This window comes from Pagrus major, chromosome 1, assembly GCF_040436345.1.
Source record: "Pagrus major chromosome 1, Pma_NU_1.0".
Lineage (NCBI taxonomy): Eukaryota > Metazoa > Chordata > Actinopteri > Spariformes > Sparidae > Pagrus > Pagrus major.
Window position 1 is genome coordinate 34,303,748 of NC_133215.1, and position 22,430 is coordinate 34,326,177.

At 44.1% G+C, this 22,430-nt stretch overlaps 1 protein-coding gene across 1 annotated transcript in view; it reads left to right on the forward strand.

The window, feature by feature from the left end:
• Positions 1-18,919: 18,919 nt before the first annotated feature.
• neurl1aa (neuralized E3 ubiquitin protein ligase 1Aa) overlaps positions 18,920-22,430 on the forward strand; it is a 79,772-nt gene continuing 76,261 nt past the window's right edge. Inside the window, exon 1 of the mRNA XM_073477687.1 lies at positions 18,920-19,001. Within this exon, the coding sequence (XP_073333788.1) occupies positions 18,920-19,001 (82 nt within the window). The remainder of the gene's footprint in view (positions 19,002-22,430) is intronic.

Below are 22,430 nucleotides of genomic sequence, written 5' to 3' on the forward strand. Positions count from 1 at the left end.
AGGTTCAAGATGTTATTGCCATATCAACATGGAATTTGTCTCGGTGAGCTCACCCAAACACAGACAAGGGAACCACTCACTCATATAATACATCATACACATTAAAAGAGTGTGAAAAGATATGATAAAATCAGAGGAATGAAATAAATACATAAATTCAATAATATGTTGAGGACAGAAATATAAATTAGCATCCGAGCCACCCACTAGCACAAGGGGGGGATTAGCCTACTAGCACTGCTCTGCATCAATTGCATTGAGTGCATAGTAAAGCAGAAACATTTGCTACCTGCTCAATATTTAAAACCTACCGACTAGTCTCCTCAGGTTATGTGCTTTTCTGAAATCTGGATGTTCTCGTCTGAATACTTTTCAGTCTTTTGTGAGAGGGGAGAACATTTAAAAGGCTGTTAGCTGGGCATTTCTTTTGTAATCTAGCATTATAGATTTCTGCTAGAGGTAAAAGGTCACACCCAGTAATTTTTGATGCAGTAAGCACCACCTTATTCAATCGTCTCTCATCCTCTGCTGACAACTTAATCAGACAGTTATTGAAAAGGTAAGGTTGCTCTCTGCAATAGAACAGTATCAAACCATTGCTGGAAACACCATATTTTTTCGGTTGTCTTAAAAAGAAAAAAAAGTAGAGGAGATTGTCACTCCCAGAAATGTGTAGCTGTCCACTAGTTGCACTTCTGTGTTGTTGATGATCAAGGGTAGGTGGTTCACACGACTCCTATGAAAGTTCACTCTCAACTCCTTGGTTTTAGAAACATCTAAATTAGTTCCAGGTTGTTTCTGTTGCACTAGACCAACAGAGGTGAAATCTCACTGCTGTATACAGTTTAATCATTACTGGAGATCAAATCCACTTCTATAGCATCGTGAGCAAATTTGAACACTATCTAACAGACCAAGAATTTGAAATACAGTCATTTGTATACAGTGAGTAGTGTCCACAAAGTAGACTGTGGAGACAGTACACATCCATCTGGGGCCCCAGTGCTGATGGCTAAGGGTTTAGATAGTTTGTTGTTAAGATTGACCACCTACGCCCTCTCTGTTAAAAAACCAAGGACCCACTGACACAAAGATTGTTTAACTCCCAAATAAAAGAGCTTGTCACAAAACCTGGATGGGAGAATAGTATTAAATGCTGCACTGTAATTGACAAACAGAACCCCTGCATAGGTACCAGGAGCCTCTAGATGTTGAAGAATATTGCGCAGGCACAATGAAACAGCATCGTCAACAGACCTGTTTACTCTATATGAAAACTGCTGAGGCTCTATGGCAACACTGGAAAGATGATTACTTACCACAGATTCTCACCAAACCAGCTGTCCATCTCACGCTCTATCTTTCCATCACTCGTGAACAGTGGCAGCGATGGCCTCAGACTTGGCCTCAGACTTAGAGGTGCTGACCCTCATCCCGACCAGTTCACATCTTGGCTGCAAACCACCCCAGTGCCTGCTGGAGGTTACGGACCGAAGAAGCCAGCAAAACCACATCATCTGCAAACAGCAGATATGGAATTTTTCTTGCCCATGGCTGCGCCTTGAGATCCTGTCCATGAAAATCACAAACAGGATCGGAGACAAGGGACACCCTGGACACAGCTCCCACTTTTGTTATAAAGGGGCTGGATAGCCCGCAGCAGAGGGCCTGGTACCCCATACTCCCACAGTACCCCCCACAGTACTCCCCAGGGGGCACAGTTGTAGGCCTTCTCCAAGTCTACAAAACACATGTAAACTGGTTGGGGAAACTCCCATGACCGCCCCCACCAAGACCTGTAACCTGGTGGTTCAGGTAAGTTATTATGAAAAGTCACCTGATGACAGTCAAAAAGTCATCAGACAGGCAAGACTAATTTGGAACAGCTACTTCTCTTAGTTACTATGGTCTGTTAGCACCCCTAGTGGTGTAGTTGAGAGAGTGAAGTGAGAGTGCACTCTATGAGTTTTTTTGTTCTTGAGACAGACGCGAGCAGATTAGCAGCTCCAACAGTAAGCTGTGTGCAGAAAGTTGGATTTGGAAAAGCAGTATGATAAAAGTAGAAAACTAACAACTATAAACATGGAGAGATTCTTGGAAACTCAGAGAGAAGTTATTCAACAGCCACGGAACTGCTGACCTCATCCTAATGGCCTGTGGCTTGAATATCCCGGGGAGTTAGCAGTTAGCTACTAACTAATTTGGATTTGTTGCTTGTTATATGTTACAAACCAGTCAGGATTTGTTAAGATCCTGATAAAATTATCAATGGGAGGTGTTTAAGTTTCATTGAATTTGTTAAATACCGTGCATTTAGACGACAAAATGCTAATGGTTGGTTAACGCAGCTATGGACATAAACAATCCATGTTTATGTATTTTCTGTCCTGTCTGAAATTACGGTTATTAAGATATGTGTAATTTGTAAGAATATTGTGTATTGCGGTTCTGAGGAGAAAAACTTGTGAACTGTTACAGGGGTAACTGAGTAATTTCTCTGCACATTTTGTGCAGGCTGGTGTTTGTTTGAGACTGTACTACACACAGAACTGTGCTGCTCAAGTCACCATCATTCCATTGCCTCCTTGTTTTGATCCCCATCACCATCAACATTTTCTTACGACTTGTTGGATCTTCGCCATCATCATCCATCTTCGGTCTCCCCTACTCATCAGATTCTGCTGTTTTCACCTTCTTCATTCCATTGGGAGCCGGGACAGTCTCTTTTTTTGAGGGTGGTGGTAGAAACGTAAGTGCACTCAAACAACTCATGAAATTGGGTTAACCAGACATAGAGATTAATTCATATTTTTCTTGGTTATGGTTAAGTTTTCATTCTGAAATCTAATGTGTATTTATTCTTTCCTATTGATTCATTCTTCTTGTGTCAATTATATAATGTTCATAAATTGTGGTTGAAGCATTCTGAGATTGAACCAAATTGCCCAAGTTAAATTTTGTGGCCTCATTGGATCATTTTTTTCTGCCATTTTAATTTGTCCAGTTATGGGTGCAATTTTGTTCATGCTCAAGGTGCAGAAAATCTGTGATTCCTGTACGAAATGAAATGTGTAGTGATCTAAATAAAAGAATATGTGCAAGGTCACTGTAATTGGAGCACACCCTCCAGTCCCCCTTCTTGAAATGGGAACCACCACCCCAGTCTGCCACTCCAAAGGTACTGTTCCAGACCTCCAGATGACACTGAAGAGGCGTGTCAACCAAGACAGCCCAACAATGTCCAGAGCCTTCAGATAGCTGTATCTGTGGATCAAGAGACTTTCTAATGTCATCAAATCACATCTAGTTTTTCCATCACTTCATTAAGACTGACAGCCAACCACTATGTGCTAGTGATCGTACTAAGTTTCGTTATTCTCATCCCGCCATTATCATTGACAGCTATGCTAAGGCCATCACTAAGGCCAAACTTCACAATTCTTAGTGCTGGAAACATATTTGCTAATAGCTTTTCCATCTTTGGTGATGCATGCCCAGTAAATCCTAGCTGTCAATTCAATAAAGTTGTTTTTTAAAAGCCCTGGTAAGTCCGCCGTTAAACCTCACTAACAAGGTAAGATGCTGGCCGCGTAATTTTATTTGGTCAGTTAGCTTGCTTAAACTCATTCATTACAGAGAGAAACGAGTATAACATAAGGGTTATACATACCTTTTGAATAGATATAGTTTTGCATTGTTTAAATAGTTATTGTCACTGCATACTGTCAGTGTGTCTGTTGATAAACTTTTGTTCATTCCCATGTTATAGTCGCCATTAGCACAATTTTCAAGTGAAGAGTGAAGATGATTTTACTCATAGAATTTTGAATTTAGCTAGATATTTTGCTACTCCAGGAGAACAATGCATAATCATAATGTCACTGAAGAGCCTTCATTCTACTTACAGTACAGTATAACTTTAGAGCATATTTTATTGCAGTTTTAACACAGAATATGAATTAAATTTAAATATAATGTTACTGCTGTTGCACCTGATGACACAAGGCTTTAGTAGCCTAACATTATTTTTAGAAATGCCCATTGAGAAATGCCCATTGCAGCACAGAGGACAAATGTCTCTGTTTGGAGGGACACAGACATGTCATTGTGGTTTCCACACGAAGAAGGAATCAGAATTCTTGTATAAAATCATCTAGTTAGTGTTGTATTCTGTATTATTAAATTTCAGTTTCTTCTCTGTGAACCAGTAACCTTCTAGCCAGGTCCCATCCTCAGTGACACCACAACCAGGACCCTCATCTGCATCAGCTTCTACCTCACCAGATGTAACACCTGGGCAGACAGTGACACCTGGGCAGACAGTGCCAGTGACCCATTGCAAACCCATCAAGTCTTTGGCATCGGTAAGTAATGAGGATTTAATCATGCTAATAATGCTATCATAAGCACTTTTTATCTTCATAGATAAAATTTACAAAGCTACATTTAAGGTTTCTTTTTTCTTTTTGTCAGTTTACAAAGTCACATGTAGGCGGATCTCAAGGTGCTGCTATAAGGCCAAATTCTAAGTGCTGTATCGTAGGCAACTGGACTTGTTTCCGTTTCTTGAAGATGTTTCACCTCTCATCCAAGAGGCTTCTTCAGTTCTAACTAACTGGAGGGGAGTTGCAGGTTTTTAAACTCTGTATGAGAGTGTCCTTACTCCTTGTGGAGTCGTTGACCCAACTGGCCTTCATGTGGGTTGCTAGGGCTAGGTGAGCCCAGGTGTGAATGATTGTTAAGCTGTCTGGGGGGGGAACTTAGCACAGCATTGTAGGTGGCTGATAAGTAATGTTGTAGGCCACCTCCTCTGTTCAAAGGCGTTTTTTCCAGTTTAACATAAATGGATTATTTTACTCCTCTTTCAAACCGTCTGTCTTCTCTGACCAAAATGTTTACATTGTTGTCTCAAAGAAATTATTTTTCTCCTTCAGATGTAAGTGGACAGCAGAGTCTTAACCTGAGGAGTTGGTCCTCCTGCGTTGTGCCATTCGTTTATGTAGAGGTTGTTTTGTCTCCCCAGTGTACAAATCTGTGCAGTCCTGGCTGCACTGAACAGCATAAACTACATTACTCTGTTTATGCCTGGGTGTTATGTCCTTAGGATGGACAAGTTTCTACCTCAGTGTGTTGGTAGGCATAAGGAATGACGATGTTGTTAATTTTTCCCGTCACCTCCTCTCTGTCTGTTCTGGATCTTTTAGAGGTTTTGACAAAGGTCCAGTTTGGGTAGGGTAGGTTTAAGGTGCTCCCCTGATGTGCTTCTGTTCCTTCTCCTTCCCCCCTGTCTTTGTGAGCATGGTCTCAGCCCGATGGTTTAAGGTTCTGATGACCCCCAGCTTGTGCTCCAGTGGGTGATGAGAGTCGAACAGCAAGTATTGATCTGTGTGTGTAGGTTTTCTTTACACCTCAATGTTGAGGCTTCTATCTTCTTCAATGTGTACTGCACAGTCCAAGAAGATGTTATTGTCCACAGCATTTATAGGTTCTGTGAAGGCTTCCACTTCCCTTGTTCTGATTTTGACCCAGGTGTCGTCCACATACCTGAACCAGTGGCTAGGAGCAGTTCCTGTGAAGGTAATCAAGGCTCTGCTCTCAACTTCTTCCATGTAGAGGTTGGCCATGATTGGGGACACCGGTGAGCCCATGGCACAGCCGTGCTTCTGTCTGTAGAAACCTTCACTGTACTGGAAGTAGGTGGTCATCAAACCGAGGTCAAGTAAGGCACTAATGTGGTCTGGGTTGAAGTTGGTTCTGCTGAACAGAGTACTGTCCTGTAGCAGACGTTTCTTCACCATCTTTACCGCTTCTTGAGTGGGAATGCATGTAAAAAGTGCGGTGACATCATAAGAAACCATTATTTTGTCTGAGTCCAGTGTTGTCCTTGATGGCGAAATCCTGTGAGTTTTTGATGTGGTGTTGAGTGTTACTGACCAAAGGAGCTAGGATACTGTTATTGGATATGTTATAGGTAACTGAGTTGATGCTGCTGATGATGGGTCTGAGTGGTGCTCCTTCCTTGTGTATCTTAGGAGGGGTCCATAGATGCATGGGATGGCTTCCCCAGCGTACAGTCGGTAATACAATGGTCTGTCAATGACTTTGTACTTTTCCAGTTTTTGCGGATATTCTATAACCTTCTTTTTGTAGCTACTGGTAGGATCTCACCTCAGTGTATCGTTGGTGTTAATATCACTGAGCAGATCAGTGACTTTCGTGCGGTAGTCCGCTGTGTTTAGCACCACAGTGCATCTCCCTTTGTCTGCCAGCAAGATGGTGATGTTCTGGTCTCCTTTGAGTGATGCCAGGGCCTTCCTTTCCTCAGTAGTGAGGTTGGAGGGGGGTGCTTTTGCATTTGCAAACACGGCTGATACCTTCAACCGTAGCTATTGTGCCCGTACTGTATGAGGCCAAACTGAAGTTTGGCTGGGAAGCATGCAAGCAAGGTAATGTAAGGAGAATGAGAGAACTTGAATTTGATTGTTTATATGTTTTGTTACTGTTTTTATGCCTTTCATTCCGTAGTGATATGTTGAAATGGTCTAGTCCTCATTGCTGTTATGCCTAATTATGATTTTTTTTTCTCTCATGCCACCAGTAGCACTTCTGACTCCTCCTCTAACACCATTACAAGTGCCATGGCAAGGACACCGTCACCTGCTCACAGTCCCAGGATGTATATTCAGACTGTCTCTGCTCTGTCTCTTCCTCCCTCTCCTGTGTTTGCAGCCACCTCAACTTCCTCTATGCCATCAGCTGCTGCTAGAGCTGTGAGTAATTTATCAATTAAAGTGAGGGTTGGTAAGATGGAAAAAACATCAAGTCCGTGCTATAGTTTGAAAGTATCCAGCCAAAAAATCCCACTCCCTCCACTTAGGCCTCTCTCCAAAGCCACTCCCCCAAACCATGAAAGTGCAGTCTGACAACTGCCCAATGTTGCCGATGGAGTGACGAGTCCTGAGCGGTGAGGAGGAGAGTGTATTGGTGCATCGTTTTCATCAAAGTGAAAACAACAAAATTAGTGGTGGGCCTGCTACACGTTTTTTTATTTGTTAGCCTCAGTGATTCACAGAAAAACGTGAATATTGTATTGGACTCATGATAATATGATGTTTTGCATATTAGAGCTTCCAGGATGAGAGAATCGTTGACTCTGATGACGACTACACACCAGAGTGTTCCAGCTTAGTGAAACTTTCAGATTACTTTACAATTTTACTTGTCCAACTCCTCAACTCCTGTGACTGGGAAGTCATCATCTCTGCAAAAATTATAATAATTACAGAAAACTGAATAAGAATGGAGAACTGCTGCCACCTCTGGTACAGTACCTCCTCCGCACCTATCGCTTCTGTGTCATCTGTAACCAGTGATGTCTGACCATACCACTTCAGGATCAACAATGGATCTCAGCAGCTCTTTGGAAGCAGCAGCAATTGCATACCGACCTGAAACTGTGGTATGATCGACCAAAGCCAGTGCTTATTTAACATCAGGCCCCCACTCCAGAGCGCTTTTTCACCCACCAGCTTATCTTGTGGATGCCATACCACCTCTGGAAAGTCAGGATTTCTTGTCCTGTTTGTGGCAAAAAGCTCACAGGCTGCGGGGTCCACAAGGGAGCCTGTAAGGTTCTGGATGTGGATCGATATTATTTGCTGGTAACAGAGACTTTTTGGTGCAGTTCCGTTGGTTGCAAAACCAGTATGTGGTCTTATGGTGTGAATTTTTTATTTCTGTTCTGTATTCTTTTTTTTTTTCCCCAGGCTTTACATTTTCTGAACAGGGTGTCCTCTAGCTCATCAGCTGTTACCACCAGCTCAGCCTCTGTCCATCCTCTACCTACCACCCTCACAACCACTGTCTCTGCTGCTGCAGCTACTGTTCACTCTGGATCACTAGACATCACCCCAGCAGCACCACAGGAACAACTGGCAAGTCTTTTTTTGATATGTTGTATCATTACATGTCTGTGGTGTCATTGTTTTGCTTGTAATAGTGTCATTTTGCGGATTTAATTTATTTCATTTAACAGACTGTTTATAAGTACACCACCATGCCCTCTGGCCCATCAGCTGTCACCACCAGCTCAGCCTCCATCCTTCTTCTCCCTACCACTCTCACAGCCACTGTCTCTGCTGCTGCAGCTACTGCTCACAGCCAAAAAAACAAACAGTACCAGTGATGGTCAGTACCATCATTGCCCTGTGGTAGAACATTCTGCCATACGACCAGTGGTGAATAATATATGCTGCACGACACCAGGCTCATCTGACAACAGGACGCTTCAGATGTTCAAAAAAGAAACCTGAATTTACGCCAGGTGTGGAGAGCATGACACATTGTTTCTTAGGATCAACAGGATCCCCTGCCCAGTGGCCAGACTGTAATGTTTTGTTAGACTCGCCCTTTAATTGTGTGTGTAAAAAGACAATAAAGGCAAGGTAAAAGGTGGTGTCGATGCAGAGGTATGAGCAGAAAGTCTGATTCAGTACATGTCTGATTTACTGTATGTAACTTGCAGTTCTGAGGTCAGGCTTATGTAAATGATGGTTCAGAGCTTACAGCCAAGAGCCTTGAAACGTGCGGCAGAGCAATCTATGAAAATGTACCGTCTACCAATCATTTTCTACTTGCTCTGTGTCTTGCTTTGCAGGATGTGATAGATTGAAGTGGAACTTCACTGATTTATACATCAAACTCTATTTGCAAGTCTTGGTAGTAGGCTACTACTGCATATATAAAGCCTTCAGTTTTCCCAGCGGGAGCTGTGTGAAGTCTAATAAATGTCCTCAAATGATGTCACCTGAGTGAGCGTTGCTTCTGGCTGAAGACTACAAGTTTGAAAATGAAAGAAATCTGAAGGTGTGATGTTAGAGAGGAGTGAGCCCTCCAGACCTCTGTAGCCCGTTTCTCATCTCTGCTTGAGGCTACATTAGTCACTGCTAGAAGGACACACCTGAATCTCTGACCAGACTGTTGGCTGTTGACCTGCATTGTGGGTAATTTAAGTGTCAGGTTTTAACAAGGAAAAAAAGAATGAGTAGAATAAAAAAGACAATATCTCTGGTTCAGCTGCATCGCCTTGGATCCGTTATAAATAACAGAGTTAGTTAGGTTTATTTAAGATCTCTGTGGGAAACATCTCCAAATGAGAACAGAAGTCTATTTCATGCATGAATTATTAAATCACAAAGTAATCTTTTTTTTTTCAATGTTTGTTTTTTACTCTTAAACAATAAATGCTATTTTGAAGGCGTTACTGCAGTAGATATCATTCATCAACAGTATGAAAAATGTTTAGTCTTTTTATCCTCAGAAACTTGAATGAGATTTTATGATCTTTTATCTGTGACTGAAAATACATCTGTCCACTGCAGTGGACATTATGTGCCAAAGGGCATAATCTAGTGGGCCTTAATTTAGATAAACTGGGCCTTTATTCTATACAATACATTTACAATTGCTATTTAATTAAAAATTAATTAATTAATTAATTAATTATATAATAATAATCATAAAAATAATATTAATTAAAATAATAATAATAAATAAGAAGAAGAATCTGGACAGATATATCAGTCACAGAAAAGTATTTCTAACACCTTAGGAAGTGTGAGAAGTATTTGTTTTTACCTGGCATCTGTCACGGTCTGACCACGGCAGTCGGGGTTATTGTGTTTTCTTTTGTTTTCCCCCTTGTCTGTCTTCCCCCTCCCTTTCTCCTCACCTACTCCTGTTTGCCTATGTGTCTGGACTGGTGGGCGTGGCAGCAGTGTCAGCAAGCAGCGGAGAGGCGCACCTGCAGATCATCCGATTCATCACCCTCTGCTATATAACCCCGGTCTCATCTCCACTCCGGCGCCAGATTGTTCCGCCAGTTACGGTGACTATTATTGACGGCCGCTAAACCTTAGTGTTAAGCTTTACAACTATTTTCTACGTTCCACGGACATCCGAGTGTTTTTTCTCTGTGAGACCCATCTCATTAGATTTGTTTGTTCTTCCTCGTGGCAGGTGACCCCAGCGCCTCTTCGCCCCGGCTTCCTGAGTTCCCACCTGCCTGCCTGCCTGCCTGTCTGCCGACCAGCCTGACTCAGTCCACTGTGTTCCCCTCAAAGAACCCTCCGAGGTCTAATAAACTGTTTTCACTTCTACTACTGCCTCCGCTCTCCCTCTCTCTGCATTTGGGTCAAAACAAAAGACTCGACATAACAGAACAATCTGGCCAACATGGACCCAGCAGAGACCGAGCACCTTAGTCATGCCCTCACCTCCCAAGGAATCATGGTCGGAAACCACGAGCAAGCCCTCCGGGAGGTGATGGAGGCCCTCCGAGGTTTGACCACCAGCGTGACGCAGCTAGGAGGCTGCGTGGACCAGGTCTGCTCCCAGCTGTCGCTCACCACGGCGGGTGCACGCCCCGCAACTCCACCAGCTGCACCCTCCTCTGCCTCTGAGACTGCCCCCGCTTCCACACGTGAGCCATATATCCCTGTCCCAGCTAGATACTCGGGTGAGTTAGGTGCGTGTGAGGGGTTTTTACACCAGTGCTCTCTAGTTTTTGATCAGCAACCCAACACGTATTGTACTGACAGAGCTAAGATAGCTTTTATTAAGAGTCTGCTGTGTGATAGGGCCTCTCAGTGGGCAGTAGCAGCGTCCAAATCCCAGGCTGCATTTCTCCAGTCATATTCTTTATTTTCTGCTGAATTGCTAAAGATGTTTGATTTCCCGGTGCAGGGCCGGGAGGTGTCTAACCGCCTGCTTTCCCTCAGACAGGGCAGAAACTCTGTAGCAGACTTTTCAGTCGATTTTAGGATTATGGCGGCAGAGAGTGGGTGGGATGAGACAGCCTTAAGGGGAATCTTTTTACGCAGCCTGGCAGATAATATTCAGGACGAGTTAGCGGCCCGCGACGAGACCGCCTCCCTTGAGGAGCTGATCTCTCTAGCTGTTAGGTTTGATAATAGGCTAAGAGAGATGCAGGGAGAGGCCCGTTAGTGTAGCCACAGCTGTCCCCCAGCCCAAGAGACCGGTGTCAGCTACATCTTTTGACCCATCCCCATCCCCTCCTGTGTCATCGGAGGAGCCGATGAAGCTTGGCCGGATGCGCCTCACCCCAGCGGAGCGTCAGCGCAGGTTCCAGGAGGGTCTGTGTCTCTACTGCGGGCGGCCCGGCCACGTCATTTCCCTCTGTCCTCGGCGGCCAAAAGAGCAGGCTCACCACGTCATGGAGGGGCATTGGTGAGTCAGACTATCACCACCAACACCGCCTCCTCTCGTATCCAGCTTCAGGGGACGCTCTCATGGCCTCAACAGTCTCTTCCCCTGCAAATACTCATCGATTCAGGCGCAGACGACAGTTTCGTCGACTCAAGTCATGTAGCCCAGGCCCATATACCCACACTCACCCTTTCATCCCTGAAGGATGTCTTCACTCTGGACGGAAGGCTCTTGGTGCAGGTAACCCAACGAACAATCCCTCTGACCCTGCTCCTGTCAGGCAATCACCGAGAGACTATTCAACTGTTCATTCTCTCTTCGCCTCAATCCCCCCTGGTACTGGGGCTTCCATGGTTAAGACGCCATAATCCACACATTGACTGGTCAAGCTCCCGAGTCATGAATTGGAATGTTCACTGTCACTCCCATTGCCTGCTCTCTGCCACCCCCTCCTGCGACCCCCCGACACCTGCAGTTTCACCACCCAGTGACCTCTCTTCAGTTCCCCCCGCCTATCATGACCTCAGCGAGGTGTTCAGCAAGGATAGAGCCCTCTCATTACCTCCTCACCGACCGTATGACTGCGCTATCAGCCTGCTACCTGGTGCCACTCTGCCTTCAAGTCGGCTATATAACATCACTCGCCCAGAACAAGGAGCTGTGGAGGCTTACATCACCGACTCCCTCGCCTCCGGACTCATCTGCCCGTCCTCCTCGCCAGTAGGAGCGGGGTTCTTCGTGGCAAAGAAGGATGGCTCTCTCCGCCCCTGCATTGACTATCGGGGGTTAAATGATATTACGATTAAGAACAAGTATCCTCTGCCCCTCATTGACTCTGCTTTCGGACCTCTCCATCGAGCCGCTGTCTTCTCTAAACTAGACCTAGGGAACGCATATCACCTGGTGCGGATTCGGGAGAGGGAATGGAAAACTGCCTTTAAGACACCTCTAGGCCATTTTGAGTACCTGGTCATGCCCTTCGGCCTCACCAATGCGCCAGCTGTTTTCCAGAACCTGGTCAATGGCATCCTCCGCGACATGTTGGACCGGTTCGTGTTCGTTTACTTGGATGACATTCTCAGTTTTTCCCAGAGCCAAGAGGAGCACGTTCAACATGTCCGGTTAGTGCTCCAGCGTCTACTGGAGAACAGACTATACGTCAAGTCTAAGAAGTGCGTTTTTCATACTACATCGATGGATTTTCTTGGTTTCATTATCAAGCGTGGACAAGTGAGGGCAGACCCCTCCATGGTGCGGGCAGTGACTGGCTGGCCGGTGCCGGAGAGCCGTAAGCACCTGCAACACTTCCTGGGGTTCGCCAATTTTTATAGACTTTTTATCCGCGATTACAGCCGAGTGGCTGCCCCTCTCACTCAGCTCACTTTTCTGCGCATCCTTTTCTGGTATGGACCGATCATAAGAATCTGTCATATCTGCGCTCAGCCAGATGTCTGAACTCCCGCTAGGCCCGGTGGGCTTGTTCCTGGGGCGTTTTGACCACTATCTCACATACCGCCCCGGGTCCAGGAACACTAAACCTGACGCTCTCTCTCGCCAGTTCTCTCCCAAGGAGGAAGCCTCCGAGGAGCCCATTCCCCCCCCCAGATGTGTGGTGGCAGCAGCTAGGTGGGACATGGAGCGCTCGGTCCTGGCGGCACAGCGCTCTCATCCTCCCCCCAGTGACTGTCCCCCCGACCGTGTGTTTGTTCCAGACTCCACTAGGTCTCAAGTGCTCCAGTGGGGCCATTCCTCGAAGCTAGCCTGCCATCCGGGTTTTCAGAGGACCCTGTCCTTCATCAGGTGGCGTTTTTGGTGGCCGACGATCTACGCAGACGCCAGAGAGTTCGTCTCCACCTGCTCGGTCTGCGCCCGCGGAAAGGCTTCTCATCGCGCCCCCGCCGGCCTGTTACAACCACTGCCAGTACCCCATCGACCCTGGTCCCACATCGCCCTGGACTTCGTGACAGGACTGCCGCCCTCCGAAGGTAAAACTGTCATACTCACCATTATTGACAGATTTTCTAAAGCCGTGCATTTTGTCCCCCTGTCCAAACTCCCATCCGCCCTGGAGACCGCCAACTTCCTCGTCCTGCACGTCTTCAAGCTTCATGGGATTCCTGTTGACATTGTATCCGACAGAGGGCCACAGTTCATATCACAGGTCTGGAAGGCGTTTTGTCGGGCAATCGGGACTTCAGTCAGCCTTTCTTCAGGATACCACCCACAGTCCAACGGGCAGACGGAGCGGGCTAACCAGGATTTGGAGTCGGCGCTGCGCTGTGTCTCCGCCCATCTGTCATGGGTGGAGAACGTACGCAACACCCTCGTCAGTGCCGCTACAGGTATGTCGCCTTTCATGGCTGCTAATGGCTTCCAGCCCCCCTTATTCCCCGAGCAGGAGGTCGATGTGGCGGTCCCATCCGTCCGGGACCATATGCAGAGGTGCCGTCGGATTTGGCAGACGGCCCGTGCTGCCCTCCTCCATTCCGCAGCGCAGAACCAGCACCTGGCGGACAGGCATCGCTCGCCAGCTCCTGCATATGTCCCGGGTCAGAAGGTGTGGCTTTCCACCAAGGATCTCCCTCTCCAGACGGACTCTCGGAAATTGGCGCCAAGGTACATTGGTCCTTTTGACATTGTGAAAAATGATTAATCCTGCGGTGGCCCGGCTCAGACTCCCTGAGGCGCTCAAAGTGCATCCCTCCTTTCATGTATTGCTTCTCAAGCCTGTGTCTTCCAGCCCGTTGAGCCCTCCGGCCAAGCCCCCTCCGTCCCCCCGGCTCGTGGACGGACATCCAGTCTACACGGTGCGTCACCTTTTGGACGTTCGTCGCAGGGGTTTCCAGTACCTGGTGGACTGGGAGGGCTACGGTCCGGAGGAGCGCTCCTGGGTTTCCCGTTCCTTTATTGTGGACACAACCCTGCTCAGTGACTTCTACCGGGAGTTTCCCGATAAGCTGTCTTCCCCCTCCCTTTCTCCTCACCTACTCCTGTTTGCCTATGTGTCTGGACTGGTGGGCGTGGCAGCAGTGTCGGCAAGCAGCGGAGAGGCGCACCTGCAGATCATCCGATTCATCACCCTCTGCTATATAACCCCGGTCTCATCTCCACTCCGGCGCCAGATTGTTCCGCCAGTTACGGTGACTATTATTGACGGCCGCTAAACCTTAGTGTTAACCTTTACAACTATTTTCTACGTTCCACGGACATCCTAGTGTTTTTTTCTCTGTGAGACCTTCCTGAGTTCCCACCTGCCTGCCTGCCTGCCTGTCTGCCGACCAGCCTGACTCAGTTCACTGTGTTCCCCTCAAAGAACCCTCCGAGGTCTAATAAACTGTTTTCACTTCTACTACTGCCTCCGCTCTCCCTCTCTCTGCATTTGGGTCCAATCAAAAGACTCGACATAACAGCATCCTCATACCTAAACTACTGAATAGGTCATTTGTCAGTGAGTCCCATAATAACATGACTGTTGGACAGTCACAGTTGGTTGGGTTTAGGCAAGAAAACTACTAGGTTAGGTTTAGGAAGACATTGCAGTTTGGTTTAAAATAACTACTTAGTTACTCATGTAACTTCAGTTCTGAACGTACCGACATTCCTACATAGCATCGTAACATAACATCAGATTTTGTAATGCATGTTACATAACCTTGTATGTTAATGAACTCTGGTTTCGCTTTCACACTGCAAATAAAAAAAAAGCAAATCAAATCAAATCAATTTTATTTATATAGCCCAAAATTCACAATCACATTGCCTCAGGGGGCATTACAAATCTGTACAGTGAACAACACCCTCTGTCCTTAGACCCTCGATTCGAGTGAAGGAAAACTTGCCATATTGAGAAAAAAAAACCTTTTAACAGAGGAAAAAAAAGATGGAAGAAACCTCAGGAAGAGCCACAGAGGAGGGATCCCTCTCCCAGGACAGACAGACATGCAGAAGATGCTGCATGTACAGAACAAACAAAATCACAATTTATAAATTGCATTGACAGAATATCTGATACAAATTATATAATATATGTAAAGTGTGTGGATCCAGGAGACAACTGAGCAGGCAGAGGCATCGCCAAGTGGTGCCCGAGCCACACAACCTCCTCTTCACCATGGTGATCTGGAAGAGGGCAGGACACACAAGATAATTAGCAGTAAAACAGAGAAGATCAGAGTAAAGAGGCATCAGATTTTACAGAAGTACAGATATATGGAGATAATAAAACAGAGGAGAGCAATGATCCAGCGTAGCCCAGGGTATGACGATTCATATCCGTCAATATGTGAGGCAGCAGGAGGCAGGAGAGGTAGATGTTCCCAGGGGCCCGTGGTCCATCAGAAGGGAGCCTGAATGAAAAGAGAGGAGGATGAGGAGGAGGAGGAGGAGGAAGCTATAGAGAGTGGACACTGAGAGAGCGACACAGCTTGCATCTTGTGGGAACAGAAAACAAAAAATAGAGAAATGCAATGTTTATCAGAATAAATTGCTTGTTTCTCGTCTGCAGGACAATGTGAATTCTAATGCTATAGGTGAAGTAAAGTAAAGTAAAGTAAAGTAAAGCAGTCTCCTGGGTGAAAGTCCTGTGCTTGTTTGACCCAAACTTTCATTCCCAACCTCTACCCTATGCAGACTTATCATTCTTTATACCACTTTGTCTTACTTTGCTGTCATAATAATGAGTACAACCACTAGAGGTCACCCCCTAACAAGAAACATAAAGATGGGTCATAATAAGCTGCTTTAACAGGTCACTTTTCTGATGTGGATGGCCTGGATTGGTAATTTCAGTCGTATTTGTGCATCTCCTCTTCCCTCCACAATATGAATTACAATTCTATATCTCAAAATGGCAAAGAGATGCAAAGATAACAATCAACTGGAATTGTGGTCAAGAGGGAGCCCGCCACTTGGTGGTTGGGACATGGTTCTCCAACTTAAATGGTTAAAAAATGTCTTCCAAATATCTGTCCACTATGAATAAAAGAGACAAAAAACGCAGCGCAAAGAAATATAGGGAATAATTAACTAGAATTTGTTCCCAAGTGTCTTCTCCAGGTTTCTGCCTACTGGGAATTTAAAAGTGGAGTCAAACTGTCACGTTCTGAATGTTTAAAGGGTAATTGTGCATGAGCTAAATCACAGGTTTCTAGAGACTGCTCCCATCCTCATGGAGAAAGGGAAATCATATGCACCAGAAATTACTATGTATAGGAGGGTTCATTGCAGTCAAATGACAAGTGATGTGTCATCTGCACATTATCTCCACCCACAGCTTAAAAGACGATAATTTAGTATTGTTTTTATATTTATTTTAGTTTGCAGTTGTGTTGTTGATCTGCCACTACATAGTAAAGGACTCAACAATCTGTCTTACGAATTGGACCTTTAAGGTAAGTTGGACTCATGATGAGTTAAAAATACTAAAATAACTATGTAAAAAAACCTCCACCACCAGATTTTTTACCTTTTTTCCTTAAAAAATTATTCAAATTGATTATCGATCATCAAAATAGTTGGCGACTATTCGATAGTCTGTACAGTAAGTTTAGTCATGTGCTTCCAAACCCTCAAGTGATCCGATGGGTCATGAGATAATTAGGAAAGAAGAAAAATGTCACTAATTTGTATTCATGTTTTGTACGTTTTTCTGAAATAATGGATAATTTCGCCTCTTTGGGTCTCAAAGCGTTATTTAAATAAAATTATTTGAGAGCTTTAGAGGAGAAACATCTCTATGGTGGAACTGATAACAAATCATACACATGACAAAAGTGATAAGGTAAGGCTCTAATTAAAAAAGGCTTCTTTTTATCTAAAGGAAAGTACAAGTAACCAAAAATGGTACCTAAGAACAGTAATACAGCAAAATGTCCGTTGTTGTGGTATATTATTACCTTAGCCAAGGAGGTAAGGTTTTCACCCGTGTCCGTTTGTTGGTTGGTTGGTTGGTTGGTTGGTTTGTTGGTTGATTGGTTGGTTGGTTGGTTGGTTGGTTGGTTGGTTGATTGATTGATTGATTGGTTGGTTGGTTGGTTGGTTGGTTGGTTGGTTGGTTGGTTGGTTGGTTGGTTGGTTGGTTTGTCAGCAGGATTACACAAACACTACTGAATAGATTTCCATGAAACTTGGATGGAGGATGGGTCTCAGCCGAGAATAGACCACTAAACTTTTGGTGCAGAGCTGGATAAAGGGATGGATCCAGGATTTTTTTTCTCATTGTCTTTAACATTGCAAGATAAGATGTTTTCAACATTTTTGTTAATTTCTCAGGGAATAATCCATGGATCTTGATGAAAAGAATCAGGTAGATTTAGGTGGCTGGTATCTATGAGTGGGTACTGTTGGGCCTTGGTGGAGGTATGTGCTGAGTTACATATTGTATTATTATGTTATTAACACTGATGAATCAACATGTCAGCAAATTTTTAACTTTCTAGCTGTTTGAGAGGAAGCTTATTTTAACCATTGTACATTATGTTGGGTAACAGGGCATCACATATTTCAGTGTATATATTTTGTAAATGCAGAGTAACTGTAACTGTACAGCTAGTCATGTACAGTGCTTGAGTAAATGTATCTATTACATTTCACCACTGAATTTCAACCATGAAAAACTTAATTAAACAGCTTAATCCAATGCTGGAAATTCCCACTTGTTCAATATAAACTAGGTATGAATGTTAAAGATGTATTTCTGAAGATGTGTTGACAATTAAAATTAAAAAGGACACGTGTCTTTCACTATTGTTACAGGACAAATGATTTATTAGAAGGCGCTGCCACAGCTCTGTTTAATCACTCCTCATTATTTTAATTGAGAGTTCCATCAAGGTTCTGTCACTAATAAACAGGACACAATCGAGAAACACTTATTTCTTCTGGAATTACACTTCCTTGGATTTTTCCATTAGAGTGAATAACCCTCATCAGTTGTACTGGCTGTGTTTATGATAGACAGCGGAGGTCTGTCATTGGCTTCTTTTGTTGTGTTGTTTATTGTTGATTTACACTAGATGGCAGCTTTACACAATTCATGAAGCATGATGAAACGCTCATCAGGCGTGTGTGTATGACATTGTCAAAAAACTGCACGTTCAGAGGAGTGCAGGTGGTCCTGACTGAGCTGGAGTTACCTCTGTACCTGTGAGATGATAGCTAGGCCTATATGCATGCCTATTATTATTTTTACAGTCTGTTTTTTATTGCACAAGTATCACTTTCTTAAGCGTGACATTGAAAGGACATATGAGAATAAACTACAATTTATTTTTAAATAAAGCTTACTGTAGCCTGTCAAAAATGCTGTTGAACTTGTTAGTGTGTTTTTAATCAAGTATTACAGTGATGTCAGCTGTTGTGTGGGAACAGTATGAGCTCTCTGAAGAGGATTATTCGCTCGTCAAATTCCGCTGATGAAAAGCCAAAAGCTCCATCCAGGACTCAGCAGCGTCAGTGTGAGTGCACACACCTGTGTGCTGCCGGCTGCCTCTTCCGCTGTGGTCGTCCGGTGATGAGTGGAGGACTTCATTAACACAACTACACTACACATCAACACTCACTCGTGTTTGCGACTGAGGAGGAAAGTGCGTATCAATCTTATTAGGAGGAGGAGGAAGGTGTCTCAGTAGGGGACAGGCAGCAGTCATCAGTCGGATAAACAGACTTCCGTCAAAGCCGCGGTCAGCACCTTGCCATGGGCAATAATGTATCTGGTCTATCGATGCTGCAGAGAGGACAACAGCAGGGGTTTCACAGACTCCGAAACTCTCACAAAGGTCAGTAATCACAAACACACCACAAACTTCATTATGAACGCGTGTGGTTAAGGGTGTGTGTAGTATAGTAGTGAACTCACTGGTGGTGGGGTCATGTATCGGGCTGCTGTTGCTGATGCCCCTGTGAGCTGTGTGCAGGTGCTGAAGAACAGCTCCCGTCTCCGGCTGCAGGAGGCGGGCCTGCTGCCTGCTCGGTGGAAGACGCTGGTTGGGGCGTGTAGACTAGGTGTGATCTGATGTGCAGCCAGTGACAGCTTGTCAAAAAGAAATTGGTGGCTAGATAACAGTGTGTGTCAGCCTAAATAGTTCTTGTGTGCAGAGTATATATAGTTGGCTATGTGATTCCACTTGCCATTATTACCATATTTTTGCTCTTCATGCATTTGTGTGGATTAGTTTTTTTTCCCACATTGTTGTTTTATTAAATGTTGTCAGCTGCTGTTTCAAGGTTGAGAATGAGCTTTGAAGATGTCCATAATTGTATAGTCCATTGTTTGTTGTGTAACAAAGTTCCAGTAGTATCTATTGCACAATATTCCAGTAGATAGATGAGAAGGTTTCCAGCACTCAGCTAGACTCTTCTTGGCTGTTGTTCTTTTATATATGAAAGCTTTTATTAAGCAAATGCTTGTTGACAAGTGAGCGTGTCCAAGCTGTGAGATGCCGACCTCCTTTATTGACTGGATAATATAATTATTTCCAAGTTTTCTTCATGGATTTGTTGCCTGTCAAAAAACTGTTAAGGAATTGGATCCTTGAAGTAAAACATATGGATTTGTGCACAATGAAGAGTACAAGACTGGAAACATACCATAGATGCAGTGCAGTTAATAATGATAGTCATTAGCCACAATATGAGAATGTAATAAGGTAACTAATGTACATTTATACTAAGGTAACAAAATCCAATGCGAATACTTGAATCAAAAGTTAAAAAATGAAATTTCTTTGTACAGCCAAACTTATTATTCTCACATAACCACTGTAAAGCACTCTCCAGGACCCTCTGGACTGAGTTACATGTGTATTCCAATCATGGATAGCACACACACACACACACTTTAAAAAGGAGCTGTCATCAGGACAATCACCATAAGTACACAAGTTTGCCTTTTTACATCCTCTCTCTCTATCTCCAACACGCTGTTTAGAGCACACGACTATTTTCACATCGCAGTAATACAGCGTAGAACAAGTGAGTCAGGCGAAGAGATGCAAGGCGATGCATGAGAGAAGAGGGACCATTATTCAGCCAGGTTTCCTTGACAACCACACATAACATGTGCAACAGTTCCCATGGTGATGGTTTCCAGAGTGCGTTATCAGCGGGAGATGATGGCTGATTGGGATGAGGGCCAGACAACGTCACTGACAGCCGTTCAGTAATGAAAGGACAGGGATGTGCTTGTGCTGCTCTGCATCCCAGTTTATTAGACTGGCGTTCAGACAGTGCACAGTGATTGGTTCGATATGGAACAGATATATCTGCAGATCGAAGCTCAGCTGAGGACATGAAGCATACACTCAGTCACTTATGCAGCTTATATTCCTCCCAATACACACACACACACACACACACACTTACAACTCACGTCTCAAAGACACACTCACTTCTTCAGTACAGACTTTCATTTGTTTCCAGCAGGATTAATGGCCTTCTCTGAGCTCTGCTGACTCAGCTTTGCAGTGATGACTTTCCATACTTTGTCAGAGCAATCTTCATCTCATTTCTTACATTACCACAAAAGGCTATTGAAATACTGTGTAATATTTGTACTATAGGCAGCTCTTTCATTTGTCTGTAATGTCATCGTGTCTGCTGTTGTAATAGAAAAAGAAATGAATTAATTCTTGGATAGAGTGCAGCTCACATTAGAGGTGGGTAATATGGATTCAATTGTGTATTTTAGAGAACAATTAGTTGATAAGTTGCAAAAATAGTGAAAAATTGCTAAACCTACTCTTGTTTCAGCTTCTGAAGTGAGAGGATTTGTCCATGCATTTCCCACACACAAATGCGTTGATGTATATTTGAGTCACTATTTACTAACATTGATATTTTTTATTACATTCATTCGCATATGCTTAAATTTGTCATTGCCAACAGCTCTAAAAGATTTTATGTTAATAGGCAGCTGAAAAGGGCTGGCCCATCTACATTTCCTGATTTTAATATCTGGGACAAATGAATTTGTAATTGAATAACCTACATACATACATGAAAAATCAGGGCATTTCATCAAATTGTTGCTAAAATATAATATCCAATATCGTCATAAAGAGGAGTGAGAAACAATGGATCAGTGTCTCTTCAAACCTTCTATAGTGAATGACTTGGCTGCCAATCAAAAGTGATAGCAATAGTATAAAGAATAAAAAACAGGGTTCATTTTTGGCCAGCAATAGTGTTGTATATATTATCAAGCTAGCTGATATGAAAACAATGATTTTGTTGCTATAGCTTTTGAATTGCTATTTTGTTCCCTCTTCAGTGACATATTCGTGTATGGGCCAGTATGATAATCTATGATCCTTTAAATGCCACTGAGCACAGCTGGTCAGCTGTGACAGGGAGATATTGGGACAGCATTTAGACCAGAGTCATCCTCAGGGATGCTGCATCACCAAACCCATATGAACACAGTGTGCAGTGGCAGCCACTGGCACAAACATGATGTTAGGAAGTACAAGCTGCTCTGTGTTCACACTGGGTGTATGCAAGGAGACAAGAAAACCTGACACACAAACAGATGTAGCAGAAGAAGACATGTAGTGTGATAATGTGTGTGTCTCCCTGGGAATACAATGAATGCCAGACAAAGACAGAGGTAGACATGGGAAATGCAAATGCACCACCGAACAAGATGTAGAGTAATTCCTCCTGGGCAGACAGCAGTTTAGTTCCAGGCCATTTCTCCATCTTTTTAGAGATGAACCCCACCATACCTGACAAAGTCTTGCCTGAATAAAGTCAATTGAATCTTTAATACCTGCAAACTCCTTGTTACATAGGTTCTATGAATAGCATATAGCTAATTTTGAAACATGTATCCAACCAGGAAAATGAGTTAGTTTGATGTCTTCCTCAGGTACGTTTTAACAGTGAGAGAGAGGGAGAGTAAACCATCCACTTTGAATGCTTGTGAGTGGCAGTTGTAACACTTGGAGGTCAAAGTTGTGCAGTTGCTTTTCATCCTGATTATCTCACAGCTCCTATGACAGGACAGAAATTGCGTTTGTGGAAAGTGTTTTATAGGCTGGCATGGTTTGCTTCATTGAGTTGTGACACAGCCCATTTAGACAGAGACCGGAGTGAGGAGTTAAACAGGCTGACTGAGCTGTACATCATCACTTTTTCATTAGAGCCAACTGACTCTGGCTCTGTTCATTCCCCTACATGATACTACTGCGAGGGCACCACAAGGGCAT